The sequence below is a fragment of the Octodon degus genome, unplaced genomic scaffold (genome assembly GCF_000260255.1).
Source record: "Octodon degus isolate 3935 unplaced genomic scaffold, OctDeg1.0 scaffold00100, whole genome shotgun sequence".
Taxonomy (NCBI): Eukaryota; Metazoa; Chordata; class Mammalia; order Rodentia; family Octodontidae; genus Octodon; species Octodon degus.
Window position 1 is genome coordinate 8850232 of NW_004524676.1, and position 11299 is coordinate 8861530.

Sequence of the window (11299 nt, forward strand, 5' to 3'; positions counted from 1 at the left end):
AAAAAAAACCTAAAAAAAAAAAAAAGCTAGAAGGAAATTATGGTGATTCCATGAAGGCAATAAGCAAGAATAAATAGCTTTTGCTGGACACAGTGGGACACGCCTGCAATCCCAGCACTGGGGAGCATTTCACTAGCTTCTTAGTATGCACATCTTGCCAGAGTCACCACAAAATGCTTCACAAATTTTCAAAAGATTACTTTTAATTATAGTTTAGTTCTAAAACTCAAAGCTGTCATGCAGCATCTTCTAAAGGCGTGTATAAAATCAAGAATTGTAGGTATCACTAGACTCCTATATGTTTGCACTAATCATGTTTTTACTAGAGTGTTGGGGAGAAAAGGAAACAAGCAGAAAGAAGAAAAAAAAAAGCAGTGAAAAATGGATGCAAAGAATACAAACCAGGGCCGGGAGATGGCTCAGTGAAATAAGCACTTCCCTAGCAAGTGCAAGGGCCTGAGTTCAATCCCGGGTTCCACCAAAAAAAAAAAAGAATAGAAACCATTCAAGGAAATGGAAGATTAAAAAAAAGAAGAATAGATACCAGCTGCAAGTCCGCACTCCACATCAGGAACTATTTGCATCCAGGTCCTGTGGGGAAAGTGGCGTTATCCCCAAGCCCATCTGACTCCCACACCTTGTTAATCAAAAAAGGTGTTGAGTGGGTTGGGTCATGGAGATGGCACATTTCCCTGCTTGGAGTCATAAGGTGTGTGCGTGTGTGTGCACGTGTGTGTGTGTGTGTGTGTATTATAGATTGAACTCAGGGCCTCTTGCATATTAAGCAAACACTCTCCAACGAGGTATTACCAGCTTCTTTTTCCTCCTTTCATCTTTAACCGGGGATTGAACTCAGGCCTTTGTGCTTGCCAGGGAAGTGCTTATTCCACTGAGCCATCTCCCTGGCCCCTTTAATTTCATCTTGAGACAAGGTCTCACTAAAATGCCTAGACTGGCCTTAAATTTGTTATCCTCCTGCCTCTGCCTTCAAGTAGTTGGGATTACATGCATGCGCCAAAGTGCATTGCTTTTCATAGATTTTCCTGGGAAGGTCCTCAGGGGAACAAAAAAAAAGGGGATGGCAGTGGGGAGCAAGAAGTTAGCCTCAGGCCTGCAAATAAATCTGAGGATATAATTTAAGGTCTACTCTTTCCTCCCGTTTTAGGGCTTGTGTCTAGATATCCCTGCAAGGCCTCAATCTGTCACAGGTGGCTTTTCAGAGGTGACTGGATCTAGAGTGTGTGATGCTGGGACTCTGATGCTGGAATTAAGGCTGTGTAAGCGCCTGCTTAAGTAGATGCAGGGACTGGTGTTAGATCCCCTGCAAGCTGTGCCAGCCCCACCCCTGGGGCATACTGAGCAGTCTTTTTTTTTGGGGGGGGGGTAACTGAGGATTGAACTCAGACCCTTCCGCTTGCCAGGCAAGTGCTTATCCTACTGAGCTATCTCCCCAACCCCCCTTGAGGCATACTGAGACATTGATTGAGACTAGGTGTGGTGGCGCATGCTTGTAATCCCAGTGCTTGGGAGGCTGAAAAACAGGAGGATCACTATAAGTCCAATCTGTGTAGTAAGACCCTATACTAAATAGACTTAAAAAAAAAAAAAAAAAAAAAAGACATTGTAATACTAAATTAGTCTACTGATTGGTTTGGTCCAGTCCTGAGTATAGACAATGAGATAGCCCACCCGAGTGTGGCAGCACCACCCAGAGGCTGGGCAGGCTGGGTGGATGCGGAGACAGAGAAGGCAGGCCTCCTGCTGCCACTGCTGCCTGCCTGCCCTGATTTACCACGGGCTGTATCTCCTCCCTGATGCCCCTCAGCAAAGCCACCCTGCCAGCTATGGACATTCTCTACACATGTGAGCCAAATAAGCCTTTCCTCCTCTAACTTTGGGTGTTGGGTATTTTGTCTCATCAAGGAGAAAAGTAAGACACCTCCCAAGTGGCTCCTTGCATAATGTATTAAGATGTTGGAAATCATCACCATTATGGTTTTATGGCTAAGACTTTATTTTCAACTAGCTTTTAGAATATAGGCATTACCTAAGAACAGTACTAAAAAGAAAGAGCTTATCAATGCAGAAAGACTAATTAGTTTATCAGATGAGCCTTGTCTGGGCAACAGGACAAAGGGCATCAGGATTTGACAGACACAAGAGAAGGCTTAGAAAAAAAGCAAGAAGGGGCCGGGGAGATGGCTCAGTGGAGTAAGTGCTTCTCTGGCAAGCACAAGGGCCTGAATTCAATTCCTGGTCCCGCGGAAAAAAAAGAAAAAGAAAAAAAGCAAGAAGAAAGACCCACAGTTTGGGATGCATTTCTGAGACTAGTAAGAGAGGGCAGCAACAGGCACAGGTGAAGATTGATGGCACTGGAGAATGGAAGAACACTGTGAACTTAGACCACGTCCAAATCCTGTCTTCATCAAGCACTCTCTGGGACTCAATTTGCTTTTACTTCCTTGACTTCTAAACTCAAGGGTCACAGCCAGGTGCACCTGTAATCCCAGCACTTGGCAGGCCCAGGCCAGAGATCGAGTCCAAGGCCAGCTTGTGCTACATAGTGAGATCTTGTCTCCAAACAAAACACCACTGCAGGGGCACGGGAGTGAGGGGCATGAGGAGGAAACGTCAATGTGTAAGGAAGCCCAGGCTGCCACACGTACACTGTGGCGCTAGGCCTCCAGCGTCCAGGTGCCACATAGCTCACCTGGTAAGAAGGATGCAAAGGTGTCGGGGTCTACACAGGCTTTCCCTAAGAGGAGCAAGCGTTTGCTTTGCCAGCTGATGACACCTGTGGCTCGCCACCCGCCTCTTAACAAGCCGCACCCTACACCTCAGACTCCTGGAACACTCTTCTGCACAGGCCTAGTACGTCCATTTATCCACAAGCAAAAACGCAGAATTCTTTTAATGGCCACAAGGGGGCGATGTATAGCAGGGACCTCTGAGCTCAGATTAGGACCAATCTATTTAGCGGCAGAAGTGGTAGGGTCTGGCCTCAGGGATTAATTACTAAACACCCTCGACAGTCTCTCACACCCCAGACATTCCCCTTCCAGAGCAATCCAGTTTCTCTCGCTTCTATTCCCAACTCATGGGCACCTGCCTGGCTGGGTTCCAGGTGTTCTGTTGGAGCTCAAATCTTCCCAAACATCCAGGTCAGGGGAGCAAAACCAGCAATAATAGAGGAGAGAGAGGAAAGACAATGGAGGAAGCAGCGGAAACAACAACCAGGGCTGGCGATCAAGAAAGGAAATCAGATTGTAATACTTGTGGCTTCCCTTGCCGGGGCAGCCTGTTTTCAGCCAAGATGGAAACCTGTTCCCTGCAGCCCTCTGTCCAGGTGCTTTTTTAGGCCACACGTGTGTTGAATGCGAGCTATTCCCCATGGATTCCAGCGATCATCAGTTGGCCCAGACATCCCAAGGGAAAAAAAAAAAAATCGCTGCCATGCAGACTGCACCACAAAGGTGGGTGAGGGCCAGGCCGATTCGTAGCTTGGGGGAGGGGCCAGGCTGCTAACAATAGAGGACCGCGCTGTTCTAAGTAGCCTTAAGCGCAGGCCTGAGCCCTTGCGGACAGCGAGGCTGTGCGGGCGCCTTCCCGCTCCGCGCAACCCTGGCCCTTCCGAGCTCGGCGTACAGCATCGGGGAAGAATGCCGGGTTTATGCAGGCGGGAAGGACAGGCGACCGGCAGCCCACACCGGAGCAAAACGCCTTGCTCTGTTGTGATGGATTGGGACGCCCCTCCGCGGGGAGGAAAAGGGTTCCAAAGACCCCCTGAGGGAGGAGGAGGAGCCGGAAGTAGGGTGTTGGCTCGGGCTGGCACCCCTTTGCGGTGAATCAGCCTCTGAATGGAGGTGTTTTCCAATAAGCTCCTGGAAGCCTTCCCTTTATTAGCCCACCTCAGATAAACAGCAGACATCAGTGGTGGGCCGCGTCCGGCGGTGTTAACGCCGGGCCCAGACGCCCACCTTGGCTGCTGGGCAAGCAGTTTATTATATTACAATTTATAAATAGAAAATAAAATACAACTACCACGTAGGGCTGCAGCTCGGGCGAGAGGAGGCTAACTAGCCCTCGTTACGGAGCGCCCGCCCTCAGCTCCACCTACCGAGGCGTAGGGCCGCTTCCCGCGGCCAAGTCCACCCCGCCAGGTCTCCGAAGGCCCCTCCCGCCCGCCCGCCGGCCCGCCGGCCGCCGCCCCGCCTGGCTCGGCGGCGCTCAGCCCAGCAGCTCCTCCGCCAGGCGGTAGAGCAGGCGCGAGTACCAGTGCATGCCGGTCGGCTGGGCCGGGCCCCCGGGCAGCAGCGCCCCCAGCGCGTGCAGCAGGCGCAGCGGGGCGAAGGCGCGGTGCGCCCACTGGTGGCTCTCCAGGACCGCGTAGCACGAGGCCAGGACGTCGTTGACCAGCAGGGTGCCGTGCGCGGTGAGCGGCGCGAACACCCCCACGGCCTCCTCCCGCGCCACGCGGGCCACGCGCGCCGGCCGGAGCGCGTCCCCGCCGGGCGCCAGCACCGAGTCCCCGGCGCGGAGGCGGCGCGCGAACACCGGGGCGAAGTCGCCGGGCGCCGGCGCGGGCCCTCGAGCGGCGAAGACCAGGTGCCAGGGCGTGAGCAGCAGCTTGCGCGGAGGCCGCTCGGTCTCCACGGCCACGAAGGAGGCCCGGCGCTGCAGGTCGCGGTCCAGGAAGAGCAGCACCGGCGTGGGCACCACGCGGCCCGCGGCGTCGGCCGCCAGCACCCAGTCTCCGCGGTGCAGCTCCCGCAGCCCCTTGCGCTCGCCGCTCCGCAGGCGCACCGTGGCGTTCCCCGGAAAGCAGCCTCCCGCGCGGACGGCCAGCGAGTTATCTGCAGGCACAAGCACAGAGAGAGGCTGCAACGGCGCGGCGGCCGCAGGACGCGCTCAGGCCGGACGCAGATCTCGCCGGCCCGGGCAGGGCGCCCCGGTGTGGCCCCAACCTGGGCACGAGCGGAAGGGCGGGGCGCTGGCCCGCCTTTCCCCGGAGGGGCCTGGGGGCGAACCTCACGCCCGCTGCCCTCCGTACCCGCTCGGACCGACACGTGGACGTGGCTGCGCGACTCGTAGTGCACCCAGTCGAAGCCGGCCTCCACCGCCAGGCGCGCCAGCAGCCCGTACTTGTTGCGGTCGCGGTCGGACGTGGTGATGTCCAGGGCGCGACCTTCGTAATGCAGCGAGTCCTGGGCATGGTGGCCGTCCTCGTCCCAGCCCTCGGTCACCCGGAGGCGCACTCCGGGCCACATGTTCATCACCGCGATGGCCAGCGCGTTCACCCGCTCCTTGCAACGCTGGCGAAGAATGAGAGTCAGGTTGTTCCCTAGCACTGCCATCGCCGTGGGCCAAAAGGGACCTCCGCCGGAGCCTGCACTCTTCTTCGTCCCCAGGTCCTCCCCACACCCCACCCGCGAGACTCCGAAGAGGGGTCGATGTCAATCTGCGCGTCCCTTCCCGGGCATGCGGTTGGGAAATTGTGGGGTCGTTTCTGAGGGTACCAGGGGATGCCCCACCTGGCTCGCTCTCCCGCTGGCCGAGGTGGGCCCTCACCACTGCTTGTTCGGGGACCGCGGCCCAGCAGGAGCGAGGGCCAGAACGGGGAGGGCTCGGCTCCCCAAGCGGAGCCCCTTTTGAGTCTGGCCCCCGCCGGGGCCCTGGCCACCCTCCCTCCACCTGATTCATCTTTTGTTTCGTCGCCTTCCCTGGCACTGGGCAGCGCTTCCTTCCTTCCTTCCTTCCTTCCTTCCTCCTCCTCCTCCTCCTTTCGGCCCCGGGCATTAACCCCTTGTGGCCTGGGTGCCCCCCGCAGAGGTGCCAGGAGAAGCTCTGTCGGATCCAGGCTGTTGGAAAAAGGGTTGGTGGCGGGGGCCGCGCGGAGCACAATAGCCATTCTCCGGGATGACTTCAGCGAGCGAGAATCCCGGGCCGAGGCCGGGAACGCGCTGGGAGAAGCGGACTCAGCAGCTCCGGCCACAAAGACGCTTTTCAGCCGCCCGGGCTCAGAGAGGAAAGGGCAGAAAGCCGCGCCCCTCACTCTGCACCGGCCCGCCGGTCCCCTCCCCCCGCGCGGCCGGGCCTCGGGGCAGCTTGGGCTGTGCGGCCACGAGGAGTCTTCGCTTCTGCCTCTAGTTACCAGAGGCAGCGGGAGCCCCGGGAGCTGCACCTGAGAACCAGGCGGGCGCCGCCTCGGAGCGGGTCTGGGGCCCCCTGCTGGGAGGGAGCGCCAAGGAGCAGGAGGAGGTGGAGGAGGAGGAGCAGGAGACGCGGCCGTCGCTGGAGGGCTGTGGGGGCGTGAGGCCGCGGTTATCTCTACAGCTCCAGTCCCGGCCCGAGACCTTGGTGCACGCCGCAGCGCGGACGCAGCGAGAGGAACAGCGCGCAGCCGCCTCCTCTGTGCTCACCTCCCACCTCGGACCCGCTTTTCCCCTCACTGCCAGAGCAACACATTCCCTCCTGCGCTCCTTCCCTGGTCGCCCCCGACTTCTGCGGGGGAGGGCGGCGGGAAGCGTGGTCGCTCCTTTTAGCTTCTAGCAGTTTTGTCCCCTTGAGAGGCCGTGATCTGCGGGGGCAGCAGCCCAGGGCAGAGCCGACTCAATGGAAGCCTTTTGCAGCCAGGGTGTGGGAGAGAAAGAGGACTGAGGGGGTTCGCAGGCCTGTCAGCGCCCCTTCTGGGCCTGTCCCTTGTTCTGCCCCCTCTGCTGCAGGTGGCAGTCTGAGGAAAGGGCCATAGTGTCCCATGACCAAAGAGGCAAAGCAAAGGGACCATCCCCTTCTGGGTCCCAGGGTAGGAGGAAGGCTTCAGGCAGAAGCCAGAAGGAATTCTTTCTCCTTTGGACAGGTTTTCCTAACAAAGTAACCTGGAAAACTATGGCAGTTAATCAGAGGAAATCCGTCTCCCTCCCTCTCCCTCCACCTCATCTCTCCATACACAATTAGGTGGTGTAATGGAAAGTGTATAGGACTTGAAATCGGAGTTTTGAATTCAGTTCCCGCAATGCCACTAATTTGTTGTGAGACTGATTGAATTGCTTTTCCTCCTGGAACCCAGCTCTCATATGTGGAAGGAGTGAACGTGCAGGGTGGAGGACTGTGGTTCCAAGCTTTCTTTCAGCTCTGACACTCCAGCTCACTGGCCAGAACTGCCACTTCTCTTCCACGGCACGGGCCACCTCACCCCTACTGGGCTTGGCACCAGGCTGCAGCAGACGCTAGTAATCGTTAGTTGAGTTTAATTCTTTAATTCGAAGAAAAGCCTCTGAGCTAAACTGAGCTTTCAGCCCTTTTGATTTTCAGCTGGGCTCATCTATTCTCACTGAGGATGCCCCCTGTGTCGTTTACACCCCAGAATAGCCCTGTCTGGGTTCTAAGACACCTGTCACATGCCCAAGACAATTCTTGCCCAGCCTATGGGCTGGAGGACGCGCTGACCTGACCACTAGCCGTCTCCTTCCTAGTCCCTTTGGTCCCTTCGCTTTGGCCGTAGAGCTTTTCCACAATGGGGGTCAGGAGCCAGGCCAAGGGTAGAGCCTTCTGTCCACTGCCAGCCAACTCCTGGCCCCCAGCTCACCCCAGCCCTTCCTGCCTGGCTCGGTGGCTGACCCCCGGTCCACGCCTCGGCCATTTCCCGTCTCGCCTGCCTCCATCCTCCACCCTCTTCTCCCCGCCCTCACAGCCTCCCAGCTTCACTCTCACTAGTCGGGCCCTCCCCCATTCCATCCCAGCTCTGCATTGGGACACGTCCTAAAGCACTGCCAGCCAGCAGGTTAGTTTTGGAGGACAGTGTTGGGAGAGGTCTTTAAGACTAAAGTCCCTGCAGATAAGGCCTGGCTCAGGCTGCCAGAGGAGAACAGAGTTGGCAGTGTCCTGGCACAGGTGGGAAGAGACCCTCCTTACCTCCGTCATTAGTCGGTCAGCACCACTGTTCTCCTCATCCTTGAAGATGATGTCAGGGTTGTAGTTGGGTATGAGGTCCCGGAAGCGCTCGGAGGCCCTTGCCACCCTTCCCTCAGCTGGCCCACTGGCGCCCAGGGTCCTTTCAGGCACACTGGGCACAAATTGCTTGTAGAGCAGCGGCACAGGCTGCTTGCGCCCATAGCGGCGCCGACCAACTGGTCCCCGGCCGGGTCCGCAGCTCTGGGCAGGCAGTGTCAGAAGTGCCAAGCAGCACAGAGGCAACAGGCTGGCTGGCAGCGCCATGGGTGCAGCGGGCTTGGGCTATGGGGCGCGTTCTTGTCCTCTCGAGCCCTCCTGTCAGTTGGACATCTCCACAGGCGCCAGAGCACAGCAGGCAGAGCCGTCCCAAGTGCCCTAGAGTTCTCGTGGCTCAGCGCACCTGGCTACCGCCAGCTCTGCCCACATGTCTGGGAGGCCTGGGACCTGCTACTGATGGGCTACCATAGCGGTGAAGGGGGGTCGTGGGTGACTGCCAGCCCAGCCCGTCTCTGCCGCCAGTCTTCGTGCTGCTAGAATGCCCGGGCTCCGCCTCAATTGCCCCTGGCCACGCCCCCCGCCCTTCTCCGGGGACTGTCCCTCCCCTCGCACCCGGGCGGGGTATCTAGCGGGTCACCACAGTTCCATTTCTCCACAGAAGTGTGTTCTATCCTGGATACCAGGCAGGCACCTGCCTAGGAAATCCTTGTAGCTTTACAGTCCTTGGCTGCCTGGATAGGCACTCTTCTACCTCCAAGCCTAAATTTGGAACCAAATCCTTCTCTGACGCTTGAATTGGGTCTTTGCTCTTCCAAAGCCTACCCTGGCAGGCCATGCCTTCTGCTGTCATCCAGGAAGTATGGGTTCCAATTTCTGTGCAAGGCCAGCCAAATCCTTTGAGCGTACAACCAGATCTTCTTCCTCTGTGAACCTCCCCAAACCTAACTCGGTTGGCACCTGACAGTAACCAGCACTGGAAGCATGGGTCCCAGAGGACCATTTCGCCTTGTAACTTTATAGTCTTCCACTGGGAATTTCCCCAGAATGAGGAACAGAACTTGGTAGTGAGCCTGGCTTAGTAGTCTCAACTTTGGGCTCTCTCAATCCTTGCCAGACATGCAACCCCACTTCTCTATGAAGGAATGAGCTGTCATTTGGAAGCTGCCAAAGGGCAGTGGGCACTGAAAAGTCCTCATTCTTAAGAGGCCCCAGCACAGGGCTCAGGAGGCCACATCTCAAAGATCCACCCAGTAACTTCCATCATTTATAAATCAGCTCCTAGAATGCTTGCCTAGCAAGCTGGAAGCCCTGGGTTCAGTCCTCTGCACCAAAAACAAAACAAAACCTCCCCTGTAAGTCAGCTCCTCTAAGAAGGCTTCCCTGGTATCTCAGCATTGCCCATCCATGTTCCCTTATGAAGCAGCGATTAACTGCTCCTTCAGACAGTGTTACTTTGGCGCCCTTCTAGACAAAGCAGGTCTCACCACAGCTTATCACAGATCTCAAGGCTAAAGGCCTGGCCTGCAGTATGGTGCTCAGCAAGTATCTGTGGAATTTGCACCCTCCCCTCACCCACTCTACTGCAAGCACTCATAGCAACTTGGTGTACTTTAGAAAAAAAGAGCAAACTTTTCTTAAGGGATGTGGCTCAGTGGGGAGTACCTGCCTAGCACATGTGGCCCTGTGTTCACTCTCCAGCACTAAAGTGGGTGGAAGACAAAATGGTCACATTTGTCTCCCACCCAGTTTAATTATATAATGACTCTGAGGTGAATGGTGGTGGTAGCTTTAGGCAATGCAGCATGTATCCTGCTAGGCAGAAGGAACTGACTATCCCCAATGGTGAGGGGACTTCAAGGGCCTGATAGAGACTGCAAAGAAATTAGGCTTTTCGGGGGGCCAGCAAAGTCTTCCTATGTAGGCTAGGCTGGCCTCAAACTTATGGCAAAACTCCTGCCTCAATTTCCTGAGAGGGATTATGGGCATGAGCCACCCCGTTTCTCCCCCTCTCACTATACATCTCTTTAAAATTGTTTTGAGGGGCCGGGGAAATGGCTCAGTGGAATAAGCGCTTCCCTGGCAAGCCCAAGGGCCTGAGTTCAATCCCCTGTTCTGCCAACAAAACAAAACAAAACAAAAACACACACACACACACAAAAAAAAAAACAAGTAAAATTGTTTTGAGACACAAGCCTCTCTTGTAGCCCAGGCTGGTCTTGAACTTGCTTTGATCTTCCTGCCTCAAGCCTCCCAAGTGCTATAATTACAGGTGTGCACCACCACACTCCTCTTGAAATTACTCTTTTCTGAGGTATGATCAGTCCTTGTCAGGCAGTACCACCCACCCCCGTTAAAATTTGCAGTAGGGGGATGAACTCGGGGGCTCCCAATGATCCATCTCCCCAGCCTATTGACACTGGGCCTAAGTTAACCAGGCTGGCTTGCATTTGGGACCTTCCCACACACACCTCCCAACGCTGGGTTGCACTATGTGCCGTGCTTACTCTACAGTCAACTGCCACGTCAGAGAGAATGAGGCACCGGACTACGGACGTGTGCAGAGGGGAGGTTATCTGATTCCTGTGCCTGAACCTATTCCCTTTTAAAAAAAATTCCCAAGGTTTTGGAGACAGGGTCTCACCTTGTAGTTTAGGATGGCCTTGAACTCTGTGTATCAAACTCAAGGCCATCCTCCTTGGGTTCTGGGATCACAGGGTTGGGACAGCATGTGAAGCCACACCCCTAATTCATACAAAACATAAACCCAGCCCTGGGTGTAAGGCTGAGTCAGGAGTGAGCAGCTTCTTTTTTCCATTTTAGCAGTTTTTAATTAAAAGTTGCACACAGGAAGACTTTATTCCTGCATCTTCTCAGTTGTTTCTTCCTTGTATTTGCCCTTTTCCTTTCCTACTTGGTGAGACTTGGCTTTCCGTTCCAGGATCTTTTTGCGGTATTCGTCTAGTTTTAACAATGAGCAGCTTTGGGGCTGGTGAGATGGCTCAGTGGTCTAGGGCACCTACTTGGAACAAGCTTAGCGAAGCGCAGGGACCGCGGTTTGATCCCCCAGCACCACATGCCAGCCAGCCCCGCCCCCTGGTGGGCTGAGCTGGCCACACACACACACACACACAAATAAATAAATTAATTTAAAAAAAAGAAAAAGAAAAGAATGAGCAGCTTTAACAAGGCTATGCGAGTTTCCCACTGCCCAACCGCATAGCCTGACACCAGCTCTGTATCCCCTCTGGACACTGAGGTGCAGGGAAGGGCAACAGCAGGTCCTCTCAGCCAGTGTCTCTTGGTAGACTCGGGATGGGGTAGGAGACAAGATTGTTCAAACAGACAGAGACAG

The 11299-nt window shown here is 55.6% G+C and overlaps 1 protein-coding gene across 3 annotated transcripts; it reads right to left on the bottom strand.

Moving 5' to 3' along the window:
• Positions 1–4223: 4223 nt before the first annotated feature.
• On the bottom strand, positions 4224–9263 carry Dhh (desert hedgehog). Of its 3 annotated transcripts, none has more exons than XM_004638624.2 (3): positions 7912–9263; positions 5051–5312; positions 4224–4853 (listed from the first exon to the last, which is right to left on the bottom strand). In XM_004638624.2, exons 1-3 carry the CDS (start codon positions 8212–8214, stop codon positions 4228–4230), a joined length of 1191 nt encoding a protein of 396 aa, XP_004638681.1. In that variant the 5' UTR covers positions 8215–9263; the 3' UTR covers positions 4224–4227. The 3 variants fall into 3 exon arrangements, with proteins under 3 accessions (XP_004638681.1, XP_023579287.1, XP_023579286.1); XM_023723519.1 differs by lacking the exon at positions 7912–9263 and adding an exon at positions 5692–6195; XM_023723518.1 differs by lacking the exon at positions 7912–9263 and adding an exon at positions 5569–6195.
• Positions 9264–11299: the final 2036 nt, after the last annotated feature.